Genomic DNA, 16,099 nt, shown 5'->3' on the forward strand with positions numbered 1-16,099 from the left:
AATTTAGCTATTTTCAAAATATGGAAAGTATCTCTATATATAAAAGGCTAAGTGACCGACTATACATCGGTCATATGACTTGCACTGGCAATTTAAAAATAAACGTTAACTCGTGTATGCGCAAGACATATAAAACTCTTGCTGGCACCAATCTAGACAGAGTAGAAATATTCCTACCTGAACCCGTTTTCGGACATGGTCAGTTATATGTTGCTTTCTCTTGAGTTCGAAGTGCGTGTAACATTAAAGTTGTAAATACTTTATCACACGGGAAATTAGTCACGCACTCTGAAAGTGTTTTTACTCTTAATGTGGTATATAGGGAGATATTAGAATAAGTTTAATCAATTTATCAGTCATTGTTTTTATAACATGTTTTTGTTGTTTTTATATTTTTATATCATGTCTTTGTTGTTATATCATGTTGTGATTGTTTATTAATCAATTTACATATTATCTTCATATACATTTTACTAATTATCTTTCATCTCTGACACTTCTATTATAGAGAAAGGGCGAATAGTGATATAAAAATATTTCTTCTAATTAATTTCCTTTCAATGTGCATGAATCCATGCACCGGGCCACTAGTCTGAATATAAATTAGCAAATATATAAAACTCATAAACTTTTAATTCAATGTTGAAAATTTATAAATGAAATCCTTTATGTTGGGATATACTTTCTCATTTTTTCAGTCATGTGTTTCAGTATCTGTGACCCGTGGTTAATTTACTGTAAATAACCTGCTTCATTACCTCACAATTACACCATGACAATTTGATCAGCCACCCTATTTATCCTTAAAGCTATTTTCTTTAAGCTTTACTTCGTCTTCAGTATCCCTTTTGGAATTATTAAAGCATAAGAAATAAATGTATTTTTTTAAATAATTAGTTAATTAATTAATTCTCACAATATCCCTATCTCCTGGATTCCTGGCAGATATTATCCAGAGACTGTGAAAGGGGTAAATAGTATATAAAAAGAAGAAATGCAAACTTCAGCAGTATAAAAAAACTAGTCAATCAGAGAAAACCTCCAACCTCCTGCTTTCATAACTTACTTCTCTCATTTTTAATAAATTTTATATTTTAACTGATTCTTCTTAAATTGGAAGTCTAATACCTTTACTAAGAACCTATCAAACCAGAAATTATAGGAAACTAGAGGCCCGGTGCACAAAATTTGTGCACGGGGGGGGAGGGGGTTCCCCTCAGCCCAGCCTGCATCCTCTCCAATCCAGGACCCCTTGGGGGATGTCTGACTAAACCAGCAGTTGGGACATCCCTCTCACAATCCTGGACTACTGGCTCCTAATCGCTCACCTGCCTGCCTGCTTGGTTGCCCCTAACCCCCCCCACCCCCCGCCGCCGGCCTGATAGTCCCTCACTGTCTCTGCGTGCCAGCCTGGTTGCCCCTAATTGCCCCCCGCTGCCGGCCAGGTCGCCCCCAACTGCCCCCCCCCTGCGGGCCTGGTCACCCCTCACGCCCCCCCCCCGCCCCCGCAGGCCTGGTCACCCCTCACGCCCCCCCCCCCGCCCCCGCAGGCCTGGTCACCCCACACAGCTTACTGTTCAGTTGTTTGACCGTCCCTCCCTAACTCCCCCGCAGGCCTGGTCGCCCCACACAACCTGCTTGTTCAGTCGTTTGGTCGTCCCACACTAACCCCCCTGCCGGCCTGGTCGTAGGCAGCCATCTTGTGAGGGTGTGAGGGTTAATTTGCATATTACCTCTTTATTATATAGGATTATTATATAGGATGCATTTATGAAGATATTTTAATTTTGACCTTTAAGATGAACTCTGGAATATTTTAACTCCAAATATAGATTTAGAAATAAAAATAAAATGCTAAAAGCCTCCTGGAAATAAAAACGAGTCCTAGAACTATAACAAAATCAGGAATGCATTGGACAGGTCCTTACTTGGGAGGGGTTTTATCCTCTTATAGATGCCGAAGTTGATAAGACCGTGACGCTCTAAATAACTGTGAACTCGGTGGACAAGCACAGTATCACCTATAGAATAAATGAAGTTAAAAACATGTTTATATTTTTAGCAGTTTAAACAAAATACTTTTTAACTCTATTTCTCCATCATGAAATCATTCTATACATCTATTCCACAACCTTCAGGTCATGTGACTCCTTTAGAAAAGTGATTCTTAGAACTAAGTTATGAAGTAGTACAAAATGCATAACACATAATTAGGAATTTTTAAGAATGACATTCTATCATAATGAAATAAAAGTCAAAACCAACCCTTCTTAATGTAATATTATGCTCATTTACTTTGGCAAAACTTTGTAAGATTTTGTTAGTGCCAAGTGGGAAATGAGAAAGCTAGGTAGCCAGTCAATTGAAGGCCAACAAAGTACTCCATGGTGTAAAGCTGGAACATAAGTCTGGGAAAATCACTAGCAATCTCTTAAACTCACTCATCTGTTGCTACAATTTAAAAACCAGAAAACACTTACAACATACAAAACAGCTTTTCTACAAGGCTCATTTTTGCACAGTACAAGGTGAAATAAGATGAAAATACAAATTAAAAAAATCAAGGAGCCATGAGGCTCATGGAAGGAAATGTCAATTTTCATAATCCAGTCCAAAACCAGTTCTACTGAACACATTACTTACTGTTGTAAGGTGCTTCTAATTGTTGGAGAGTAGCCTCAAAAGTCAGCTGAATCTTTGGATTATCCAACCACAACTGCAACTGTATTTAAATGATAGAAACTGTATTACACACAATTTGATGTATACCATATTTCCACTTTAAAATATCTTTTTAACTTTAAAGCCCCAAATACGGGCTTTCCTTTCACTGAAACAATGGGTGTTATATTCCTGACAAAGAAACTAATGAAACACAAAAACATGACAAATGAACAAATTACTGAAGAAGCTAAGAGATATTTAACCTAAAAAAGAAAAAAAATACTTAGCAACTTGCCAAGATCATACAGCTGGTAGGAAGCAACTAGGATTTAAACCTGTATTACATGACGCCAGAGATACTGAGTAGGTAAAACGAACAAAATCAAATGATCAATTAGATATGCGGGGGGGGGGGGGGGAAGAGATGTCAAGGAAAACTCCTCTGTTTGTGGCTTGTACAATAAGTAAGTATGCCATTCACTGAATAAGGATCACTGAAAGATGAGTAACGAGTTTAGTTTCAAGACAATCAAGAGTAGATATAAGACTGGTATCTCCATATATAGCTGGGGCTTACAGGAGAGTTAAGATCTAGAGCAATTTGCATATGGGTGATAACTAAAGCCAAAAGTGTAGAAGAGGGGGTCCTACAGGAGAGGACGTTAAGGAGCCTTAACCTTTTGCACTCGGATGTCGAGTGTGACTCGACACGGTTAGCATTAGAATAAAGGAATTGAGAAAAAAGCAAGCGAGTGCAAAGGGTTAAGGAACTCCAAGCAGTTCACATAATGGCCTGTTGTTCAAGGATAAGCCTACAAAGCAGTCAAGAGAAGACAGCAGCCAGGGAAGCAGGAGAAAACCATCCTATATAATAAAAGCCTAGGTGGTGTTGCACAATGCCCTCACGTGGCGCCGTCACAAGATGGCTGCTGTGACGTTCTCACAAGATGGCCACCTTCACGTTGTCACAAGATGGTCACCACAAGATGGCTGGCAGGGGAGGGCAGTTGGGTGCAACCAGGCCGGCAGAGGAGTTGGGGGGGGGGCAGGCCTGCAGGGGAGGGCAGTTGGGGGTGACCAGGCCAGCAGAGGAGGGCAGTTGGGGGCGACCAGGCCTGCAGGGGTGGGCAGTTAGGGGTGACCAGGCCTGCGGGGGAGGCAGTTGAGTGTGATCAGGCCTGTAGAGGAGGGTAGTTGGGGGTGACCAGGCCTGCGGGGGAGGGCAGTTGGGGGCGATCAGGTCGGCAGGGGAGGGGAGTTGGAGGCGATCAGGCCAGCAGGGGAGCAGTTAGGCGTCAATCAAACTGACAGGGGAGCGGTTAGAGTGCGATCAGGCTGGCAGGCAGAAGCAGTTAGGGGCAATCAGGCAGGCAGGCAGGCGAGCGGTTAGGAGCCATCAGCCCTGGATTGTAGAGGGTGCAGGCTGGGCTGAGGGAGACCCCCCCCCATGCACAAATTTCGTGCACCAGGCCTCTAGTCTATAATAATACTAGTAAAAGCGTAATATGCTAATTAGACTGGACATTCTTCTGGACGAAGCCAGGGCTGCCTGGGTTCCAGGTGCCAGAAGGAACCCGATGCTGGCAGCCAGGGAAGGAAGGCCTACTCTTGCATAAATTTTGTGCATCGGGCCTCTAGTAACACTATGTTAAGCTAAGGGAGTAATGTGTTTAAGAAAAAAGGAGCGGTCAATTATTATTTCAAATGCTGCTGAAAAAGCAGTAAGATGAGAAATGAAAAATACTGTGGTACAATCAAAGGGCTCTAACATGAATTCTCTTCAAATTGAATATACATCTTCAAAATGTAAGACCAACTGCCTACCACTATATTTTCAGTCTTAGCTAAAACTTAATAAAGACTGCTCCAAAGACAAGTTTCAATGAACAAGAAATTTGGTCATTTGTAAATAAATCCAATTAAGAAATATAACCAAAATCATAGCATCTCCACTTTCCTCTGGCCTGTCACGGAAAAATGGAATTCCTCAAGTACACTCTGGGCCCAAGCTCCTCATCCCCCAAAATAAGCCTCTTCCTCCTTCCACCCTATAAAATAAAGCTTAGGTTGCCCAGCCAGTGTGGCTCAGTGGTTGAATGTCAACCTATGAACCAGGAAGTCATGATTCGATTCCCCGTCAGGGCACATAGCCAGGTTGCTCAATCCCCAGGGGTGTGTGTGTGCAGGAGGCAGCCCATTGATGATTCTCTCTCATCCTATATAATAAAGCCTAATATGCTAAGTGTCCGGTCGTCCGTTCAACCAATCAAAGCATAATATACTAATGATACACTAAGGCCGCTCAACCACTTGCTATGATGTGCAATGACCACCAGGGGGCAGGCAGTCGACCCGTCAACCAGTTGCTATGACGTGCACTGACCACCAGGGGGCAGAGAGTTGACTGGTCGACCAGTCACTATGATGTGCACTGACCACCAGGGGCAGACGCTCCAACCAGTAGGTTAGCTTGCTGCTGGGGTCTGGCTGATTGGGAGTGAGCGAGATGGGCTGCACACACCATGGAGACCTCCCGTGGTCCCTCCCCAGCCCTGATCGTGCACCGGTGGGGTCCCTCAGCCTGGCCTGTGCCCTCTAGCAATCTGGACCCCACCCCCGGTCTCTCAGGACCTCTGGGCAGCGTGTGAAGGCGGGGCTGGAGCGGAAAGAGGCGGCTCCTGGGGCCGGAGTGGAAAGGCGGTGCCGGCAGCCAGGGAAAGGAAAGCCCATTCTAGCACAAATCTTCGTGCATCGGGCTTCTAGTATATATATAAAGACAATTTTGCCTAAAAAGATCCATTTAGACCAAATGTTATGCTACACATAGACATGGATGCAATTATAAGACAAATTAACCTCAGAAATACACATTAAAAATTTTCCACTCACATTTAAAAAATATATATGTATTTTTTATTTATTTCAAAGAGAAAGGGAAAGGGAGAGAGAAACATCAATGACTAGAGAGAATCATTGATTGGCTGCTTCCTGCACATGAGCCCCACACTGGTGATCGAGCCCACAACCCGGGCATGTGTCCTGTGAGCTTCTGGTTCATAGATAAATGCTCAACTACTGAGCCACGCTGGTGGGGCTCCACTCACATTTTTAAAAACCAATCTGCTTTTTTCTCCACAAAAGAGAACCTTTATTCTGTACTACAAAAACGCAGTATAACCTACCAATCCCACTACCTAAACAATCCAAATTTAGCTGTAATTTTGTAACCTACCAGTCACAATAAAGAAGTCAGTGATGGCTAAAAAGCAGACATGCTAAAATGACACTCTGAGCTAAATTCAAAATAACTGAAATTACAAGGTAAATTTGCTTTTTAATCACCCTAGAATACAATGAATATTTTCTGAATAGTACCTTGCCCTCCTCTACTCTATGGTTAAGAAATTCTGATGAATAAAGGATATGAAAGAAAAATTCATAGAAGAAATACAAATAACTAATAAATGTAAAAAAGCAGTGAGTTTAAATAGTCCAAGAAATGTAAAATAAATGAAACAGTTTTGGTCTACTACAGCAGCACAGTTTATCATCATTTTAATAACAAAACAGGGACAAGGCAATGAATGTGCCACCTGGTTCAGCCCTTTTGGGAAGTAATCTGGGAACCTGTATCAAAACTTAAGGGGTGCCCTAGCCAGTTTTGCTCAGTGGATAGAGTGTTGGCCTGCGGAGTGAAGAGTCCCAGGTTCGATTCCTGGTCAGGGCACGTACCCGGCTTGCGGGCTAGATCCCCAGTGTGGGGCATGTAGGAGGCCGCTGATCAATGATTCTATCTCTTTCTCCCTCTCCCTTCCTCCCTGAAATAAAAATAAAAAATATTAAAACAAACAAACAAACAAAAAACCTTGCCCTGGCTGTTTTGGCTCAGTGGGTAGAGCGTCGGCCTGCAAATTAAAGGGTTCCAGGTTCAAATCCGGTCAAGGGCACGTGCCCGGGTTATGGGCTCCATCCCCAGTAGGGGGCGTGCAGGAAGCAGCCAATCGATGATTCTCTCTCATCATTAATGTTTCTCTCTCCCTCCCCCTCCCCCGCCTCTTCCTCCCTACAATCAATAAAAATATATTTAAAAAACAAAACAAGGCCTTAAGCAGCCATTCATACATTTTAACAAAGTAGCTTTTCTTTTAGAACTCAATCAAAATGAAATAATAAACAGAGATAGAGTCAAGAATGTATAAAAGCTGCTTTAACATGTAAAAATGGACACTGAAATGTCCAACAGTTAAACTGCGACTTGACTGTCAGATAAAATATTATGCAAACATTAAAAATCAATTATATTTAGCCAGAGGAGGATGTTGAACCAGATAAATAAAACAGAATAATGGTTTCTCTTATCCTGAGAAAGAAAAAGTGATTATTTTAAAAGTATGTATTTTTAAAACGTGTAAAGATTCTTATTATGTATATGAGGCTATGAGGAATGAAAAAGAGCCAAAGAATGAGAGCAAGTAGGATCTCAATTTTACAAAAACAGGAATCACATATAAAAATTTTAAAATATCTGAGGGGAAAAAAACAACACTAATTTTCAACAATGGTACTCTCTTTCCCCCATATTCTCTCTAAAAGTAATATGCACTTTTTATAAAGAGATGGAAAAAAGAACTTACTGTGCGGTTTCTAATAAATAGAAAGACCTTCTGGGTCTGCTGTGGTCCACTGATGATATCTGGAAAACAAGCTGCTTCTTGAGAAGTCATCCGGTCATGAGGAAGTCTACTCTGGAACGCTGCACCCTCCACACCTAGCAAAGCAAGCAAAGGACTTCTGGGAAAACGGCAAGTGAATTCAGAATTAGGGATAATGATTATGCCTCAAACTCCTTTTGGACCTGAGAACCTCTGTAAAGCTTTGCCTCATTCACAGCCTGATCTCACCTCCTTTAAAAAAAGAAAATTGCTCAAAAGCTAAAACATCCTTAAAATTTAGTCACTCCAAAATTACAGTTTACTGAGTGAAACAATACACCTTATAAAACATAACAAGGCATTGAACTTATTTTTTCATTGATAATGTTGGAGAATATGCTACTTACAATTAGTATCACTAATAGTGTACAATAAATTTTAAGGAAAATACATAAACAGAAAGCAAAAGAAGCTATGGAGTGAAAAACACAATCACCTGCCCTCTTTGAGGATTAGACCAAGGAACATGAAAAGACCGCTAAGGTTTAATAACGAATAGTATGAAATACGCAATCTCATCAATGGCATCCCAATTAGTTCCCATAATTCAATGCCGGCAAGCAGTGAGAGAAGTTAGGCAGACTACAATGATGAGATAGAAGAAGGCAAGGAATTTACCTTTTCTGGCAGAAACATTAGAAATGGTGTATTACTTATTGCAAGTAAAATACATTACTGTATATAGTATATAGTACACATACATGTACATATACATGTATATAATACATATATATTTAGTATATCTCATATTCTATAAGTAAAATATGTTATTTTGAAACTCTTTAAGTTGGGTATTAAGTTGGTGTTTTTATATGCTGAAAGTTAAGTACATCTTTATAAGATGTTCTTAGACATACATTTATATACATTTTACTTTATATTTCTAAGATCACTCTATAAAATATACTTAACCATCAGCTTAAGAATTATCAAGAAATAATTTAAAGAGTGTTAAAATTTAATACCATTGAAATAATTACATATAAGTAACTAAATAGGTACCAGGTATCCATATTTAATTACTTAAAAGCACTTAAGACAAGAAGTTGGAAGCACTGATAATGGAAGTAAAATTAAAGGAAAAGGTATTAGTAAGATTAGAAGAATAAAATGAACAAGGCAGGTAAAGTTGCAACTTGGAAAATTATAGCTAAGCTATTTAGGTGTTGCCACAAACACATTCAAACACTGCCTAGAAAAACAAAATGGTTAACAAGAGGTCAAACAAAAATGCCTAATGCTGGTATGGGCTGCACATTAAGAAACACTGTTCTTGGAGACAAAGAGAAAAACCTATCTATCCACAACAGATAATGAGGGGAAAATACTGTTCAAGTTACTAAATCAAATCAACAATCCTCACATTTAATTAATCCCAACCTAAAATTAAAGACTATCAGAATAATTAATTATTCCTAAAGAGAAAAATAATCAGTAAGAGCCATATTGCTGAGGATCCAGCATGAAGTTAAGGCAAGAAAAGAAGAAATGCTGACTATCAGGGGATAAAGGTTATTTCAGTAATGCGAAATTTTCTAAAACTACAGCTTTGATGTCTCTAGTCCCCTATCACCAAATCAAAATAAATAAACAAAAAACAAAACCAAGATAAAAAAACATGTCATATTATAAGAAGCATTACCTACATAACAATAATAATAATCCTGAGTATTTGAAGCAAATATCTCTTAATAGTTTACTTTTTGGTTTATTTCATGAGTGTCTACTATTAACATGAAAATCAATAAATTGTATAAACTCTACTTTTCTCCCTCCCCCAAATAGGGGTAGTTTTCTTTCTTAGCTATTATCTTCTCTATGTTTAATTGATGGTCACTGAACATCAATCCTATTGCAAAATACTATTGTCAATGACAGGAAAACCATGTAGAAAAAAACATTTAACTTTATATTACACCTGGCTCCTCATTCCAAGTGTTATCATAAAAAAAATCACTCTAATAACTCAGCAGGTACGGTTCAATGGTTGAGCATCCACCCATGAACCAAGAGGTCACCAGATTGATTCCCAGGCAGGGCAACATGCCTGGGTTGTAGGCTGGATCTCAGGGCGTGCAGGAAGCAGCATACCAATGTTTCTATCTCTTTACCCCGCTCCCTTCCTTTCTCTAAAATCAATTTTAAAAATATTTTTTAAAAAGCATTCTAATGCAGCTGGCTAACTTTGGGAATCTTGAGAATATGTAACAATTAAGAGATTTTATTTATATAACTCGTGTGGTAGTTTTAAAGTATCTTTAAATAAAATATCAAAAGTTTAATAAAAGGAATTTAAAGAAGCCATTATCTGTGGAATAATAGTCTTCTCCATCTTGATTTTTTACATAACATCTAAAAAAGCTAGCTATTCTTAAATACTTCATCAATTTTTAAAAGTGAAAAATGGTCTCTTAAAAAAAATCTTGGTAATTATGTCCTTCCTTTTGGTTTTTAGGGATAAAGACTATTATTTTCAAGGAAGGAAAGCCACTATTAAAATCAAGGCTAAAAGCCTGCAAGAAAAAAATCTAACCTTTTTTCACAAGAAACAAAAATTAATTTGCAACTTAAACTTTTCAGAAGCTAAATTAAAACATCCTTTTTATAGGCTATTTCCAAAATGAACTAACAGACCACTCTGGATAATCTAACTCTTAAGTGTCTCCTTTAGAGGGAAAACCTTAAAGAGTACAGTTGTTAATATCCTTATTAAAAGGAAGTTATTAGTAGTATATATAATTCAGAAATAATTTATACTTGGCTCTAGAATACAGTTTTATACTTTGGTGTTTGTGTGCACTTGTCAGAATCTGGTATTCTAGAAATTGAGAATGTTTCAAAGATGCTATTTAATTTTTAAAAAGCCTCAATGTTGCCTACATACCAATCTTGCCCTTTATTCAGTTACTCTTTCTCACCACTTTACACAGGAAATTCTAGCTCACCTTTAAAAATGCAGTCATGCTATAAAAGCACAACTACTTTTTCTAATGGCTCAACACTTTGAAAACATAGTAAAAGTAGTTAAATTACTAAAGGTACTAATTTAGATCTCTCTGGATAGGTCAATTCTAGAGGCAGAAAAGGGGAGGGAGGACAGGTAAAGATGTAGGCCTCTTATTCCATGAACTCATTCCCCCATCCTGATTCTGATATAACAGCAGCATCTTGAGTAAGGAAACAGAAATACAAAAATTAATTGAGAAGAAAGCTTTTTTTCCATGAGAGTTACTTGCTTTTTTTACCCTCCCAATAAAGTAGATAAATTAACTATAACTAGGTTTCTAGCTAAAGAGTGAAAACAAAAGCCTGATAGGATCTACATATCAAAGACTACTTAAAATCAGTCAACTATAGATGTACCATATTCAGTCTTATAATAGTTTACAAATAAAAAGAATAAAGAATGAAGGAGAGAAAAGAATAAAAGAGGAGAATCATATGATTTCTTATGCTTTAGATGTTTTCTTTTTATGGGTAAATGCACATTTTAAATGATTCTAGGAGGAAGTGTGTAATGAGTAGCCTATGCTTAAGAAACAATACCTCTGGGTTCTCATTCCCCAACTGCTGGTGTATCCCTGGTCAAGTCATTAAACTTTGTTTCCAGTCCTAATCCATAAAATAGGGGTGATACAATACTATCTGTTTGTCTAGGAAGCTAGACAAGATGACCTCAAGTTCCCTTCTAATTTTTAAGATTTAGGATGTATAACCCAATTTGATATGAATTTTTAAAAAGTCAAGATATGAACACTGTCCCAAGACACTCATGAGGGTCACTGGCTTTATTTAGAGAAGATTGCTGATCACTTATAAGCACATTTCTAATGCTGATTGATCACCGCACAAATGTATACTTCTGAACATGACAAAGGCCTGAAGGGAGACCTTGAAGGATTCAGAATAGTCACCACAATTCCTGGAAATGCTTAAAACTCATGTTCTACTAATGTCAAGTCTGTAGCACCACAGCTTTATATGAAAGTTTGCTTTTACTTTCAGCAATACAATGTTTTGTTTACTTTAGCAAGAGTAAAAATTTATTCACATAAAAACAAAACAAAAAACAACAAGAAAAGCCAATATAGTTCTTCAAGATTAAAGCTCTAAAGGCTATCCCTGACCCTCAACAATTCCACGGAAGATCCAACTGTGCATCCTTCGATGAAAAACATTCTTGAAGGTTTGGCTGAATAAGGATTTTTAACTCCTCTAAAATAACCATATACTGGTTATCAACTGCCAATCCTTGGGCTAGCATTTAAAGAAATCTGTTTCTAACAGTCTGAATCCCCTAAATATTAATTTCTGTATTAATGCTGAACTATCTTTGCTCCAAGAGTAAAATACAAATACTCCCTGGACCTGCTGTACACAAACTATAATAGACAAATAATTTTAAAGTAGAAGTAACAACTGAAAAATGACATGCTACAAAAACAGAGTAATGCCTATTCCAGTTGTATCAATATGTAAAAGCAGCCTTGACACCAGAACACAAAAACATTCTTTAAGTGGCAAAGGATAAAATGCAGACATAGTACTTTGGATTCCTGGACCAAACTGTAACTGTTCCAAATGGGCCCTAAAAATCATTTAACCCTTTACTTTTCCCTACAAGTAAAAATACCATAGTTTGGTCTGAAAATAAAGAGCATATCTTGAGCAGACTTTAAAAAATAATAATTTTCATGTGAGAAACAAAAGGTTTAAACTGCAAAATAATTAACTGTGCAATGTTAGAGAAAAAAATTTACCCAACACTATGCAACAACCGTTTCTAAAATGAGTCACTTGCCTGTATAATTTCTGACTAGTCCTAGAACGCCTTTCTGTCCTTTTTAAAAAAAGACTTTCAGCCTATAGATTGTCTTCTCTATGTATACAGCTGTATTTCTTTTTAAAGGTCCCATGATTCCTAAGTCCATGTTTTATGTCATGTTTACTGAAACTATATAAGCTGCGGGGGAGAAAAGTATCCGCCATCTCCTTAAAAACACAAAGAGCGGAGGGCTGAGATCGGCCTGAGGACTTCAAAAGGTTTTTGCTTGCCTTGTTCTAGCTACACTCTCTCCTAATACTACTCTGTCCTGCGGGTTAAATTTCCCCTGCGCTTCTGGCTAAAATGTGGATACCACAGCCAAAAACACTTGCAAGCATCAATCCCTGACTTGGCGGCTCTTGCTACTAAGTGGCAAGCATCTAAGCCACCCTCACCTGATGCTTGGCCGTCTCCATACCCTCCAGAACTGTCGTCTTGAAGTCCTCCTGCTTGCCCTGTGGAAGGAAAGAGGAGAACTCAGGGACCTTACTCCATAAATTGAGATAATATCTGGACATAAAGGCCTAATAGTTGGCGACTATCAATTCACCACCAACTAGTAAACCCATATTCAGAGAGCTCCTTTGGAATCAAGGCCCAGGGAATCACATCATAGTCTTCAAATTTCTGGTTAGGAAATTTCAACTTTACACACTGGTTTTTATTGAAAGGTAGCAAAACAAAGTACATAGTATTTCTAATTGCTAAATCCTTACTGTCAGTCTTATTTAACAGTCAAGGTTGGATAGGGGGGAAAAGGGATTCCCAATGTCTTTTACTAATTATTGGTAGACTGAGAATGGGTGTGACATGGGCTCTAGGATCTGAAGTTGCAGCAATTCAGCATCTGCTCAATATCTCTTTATCTTTACTTTTCTATCTAAAAAGAATATATATATATATGTATGATAAGTAAAAGACTTATTTTAATGAAAAATTCTCCCTTTGACTTCAAAGCAGAGTATGCAACAAAAAAATTCAATTACAAAAAAGTTTTATCAGAATTCAACCCTAGGCCTGAATATGCCAGTGCTTTCTTTAAAACAAGGCATAATAAGATGGCCTACTCTCATATGCCAAATACAATAAGCCTGCTAAGAAAATTTTTCCTGGTTGATTAATGTGTAGAAATAACTTCAAGAAAAGTATCACAGCTTGAAAATTCAATCTGAGAAAGTTAGAATAGATTATCTTCCAGACTCTTCCAAAATCTATCACCAAAACGGATGCTATGATCCTCTTGAACTCTGAGCCACCTGGTATACTATGGGAAAATACTGTGATCTTTGGAAGACATGAAAAGACCAGCCCCCAATTATCTAAAAACTGGACAAGCTTTATTTAATCAGTTTATTTTAAAAGAATCTCAACTAGAAAGCAGATTAATTATTCTGCCACTTGAGTTAAAAGAAATAGGTAGCAAAGTAAAACTAACATAGCACCCTTGCTGTAAGAATGCTTAAAGGCCTGTAAGCCTTAAAATGACATCTTCATCTTTAAGTATATGAACGTGTTTAGATAGAAATAACTTTTTACAATATTAAAATGTACTGCTAAAAGGTATGTGCTCTGCTTTGAAGGTAGAATAGAATATCATTCTAAAACCACAGTATCTCACTTTGCTATTATCTGAACAGCCCTGTAGGTTCTAGAAGGTTATGCGTCTCAGACAAGGCACAAGGCATAATAATTAAAAAGGGATGACTCCAATTACATAATCCAATCTGCAAACGTATCTTGAAAATGCAGGCCCTACATTTAAAATTTAACTTTTAAAGCTTAAATAAAAAATGTTCATTTTTACTAACTTCTGGATTTGTTCATAAAAAAAATATTCCAAAGTTAAAAAAATTTATTGTCATTATCTTTTTTAGTTCCACATAGAACCAAGCTAGATCAGAAGATTGAATTGTATTTAAAAAAGGGAAGAGAAGGGCAGAGAACAAGAAAATAAATATGGTTTCCAAGAATAACATTTAGGCATCAGGAATAATACAGTTCCTCTCTCAAAGTATATTTCCTAGCTTGGCAAAGAATAACATCAATGTCATGAAGGCATGTAACCACTTCTGGAAAAAATAAAAAAAGTAAAAACAAAAACCTCTTTCAAGCCAGCCAGTAAGCCTGAATTATTTTGTCCTTCCTACTATCATTTTCCTCTTTTCCCACTATATACCATGTTATCTGCTAATTAGCTTATTTTAACCTATAGGTAGCTCTTGACTGATCTTTTCCCCCCGGTCAATGGTACTTTGAATAGAAATATGGATTTCTTACTCCTGACTTATGTGCTTTAAAGGTTAACAGGTTGCTCTTTTACAAACGAGGTAGGGCAGTCTTTAAAAAAATATATACTGTTTTTGACAAAAAGATGTGGGAGAAGTATAAAAATCCAAAATATGACTGATGCAGAGAAATAGGAGAAAGCCAAGCAGATGTTGATATAGACATGTAAGAAATGATGGAAAACAAAAACAAAAAGTGCTTAAAATTAAGCAACAGGACAAAGAGATTTATCTCTTGACTTGGAAGAAATAAAGATGAGGTTGCTTTTTTTCTCTAATCATAATATACTCATGAGTATTTGAGGGTCCTATTTCTCCAAAGACATCTGAAAACATCATCATCTTTATCATTGGTATTCTAGACCAATTCTTCATCATTTTCTTAAAAACAACACACATACAACAGTTTGAAGCTAACTCTCCATCCACGTAGTGTCTCCGATGAAAACATATAAAAATGCAATACTCATTTGCTCTTTGGGTCTTCCCAGCCTAGGGCTCTCCTTCTGACAGCGGCACAATGATATGGAACAGCAGGCAAGTACAGTTATCTTCCACGAGTTCAAATTCAAAACAGAAAATAAAAATATACCAAAGCAACTTTTTAATATCACTTTGATTTTGACACCACTTCACAGACTTCCTTTTGTTTTCACCCCTTTACCACACACACAGACACTCAAGTTTGGAGTAGAGATCCTTAATACAGGTTATTTATGCCTCTCTTCTCCAAACTGAAATAAAATCTTTTTGTTCTATCTTACACAGCAGCCTTTCAATTGCCCTCTAATAAACCTTCTGCAGATCTGTTAAGTCATTCTTAAGCAGTTAAGTATTTGTTATAGACACTACTGGATCTTTTCTCATCTTGAGTCAAATACTCAAGAGACCACTCTTTCAATATCTTAAAAGGAAGTCTATAATGACTTTGAAATACTTTTATCAAGCAAGTATGGATGTAAAAATCATTAGTTAGCTGTTCTCAGGAACATGCTGACCAACAGATTCACATTTTGACTAGTTTCTTAGAATCACATCCAAATCGGTAACTTTTGTAAACATTTGAAAAACTTCTAGATCTAGGGAGCAAAAATTTTTAAACAGAAAATAAATTTATCAAAATTTTACAAAATTTACAGAATAAAAGTGACTGCCAAACTACTGATTTCAATCAAACCTGACAAACTGGACAGAAAACAAACTCTAACGTTAAACCCATCTTAGAAAATAAAGTTTCCACTATATTAATAATCAGTTGGTTTCTTGTTTAATAATCTAATTCAGTATTTACTGAATATCCATCCCAAAACTGCCAAGCACAAGTACAAAAGTATAACAGGTTGAATCCCGATTTTAAAAGAATTTACTCTAATTGGGGAAAGATGAAAAATATCCAGAAGGAAACTTTTTTTTTTTTTTAAAGGAAACAAGAAGCTAACTCAGACTTGGAGAACCAGGGAAACTTTTCTGAAGAAATCCAGAGAGATCTGGATAGATGGAGAGGCAGTGAAATCACCAGCATGGTCCACAACTTTTACAAAATCAAGGAGAAAAGCACAAGACATGGTGCAGAGAACCAGTTCCCCATTAATGAAGGAGATGGTCTCAAAGAG

General features: G+C 37.4%; 1 protein-coding gene across 2 annotated transcripts in view; it reads right to left on the minus strand.

Annotated features, from left to right (window-relative positions):
- Positions 1-16,099, minus strand: part of KDM1A (lysine demethylase 1A) — a 68,011-nt gene that overhangs the window by 28,074 nt on the left and 23,838 nt on the right. The window contains exons 3-6 of one of the 2 annotated variants that reach the window (XM_079777230.1): positions 12,597-12,656; positions 7,299-7,432; positions 2,644-2,722; positions 1,929-2,021 (exon numbers count right to left, since the gene is read on the minus strand). In XM_079777230.1, coding sequence (XP_079633356.1) covers positions 1,929-2,021; positions 2,644-2,722; positions 7,299-7,432; positions 12,597-12,656 — 366 coding nt within the window. The remainder of the gene's footprint in view (positions 1-1,928; positions 2,022-2,643; positions 2,723-7,298; positions 7,433-12,596; positions 12,657-16,099) is intronic. The other variant, XM_079777231.1, reaches the window with a different exon arrangement.

This window comes from Cnephaeus nilssonii (assembly GCF_951640355.1).
Source record: "Cnephaeus nilssonii genome assembly, chromosome: 7".
Classification (NCBI taxonomy): Eukaryota; Metazoa; Chordata; class Mammalia; order Chiroptera; family Vespertilionidae; genus Cnephaeus; species Cnephaeus nilssonii.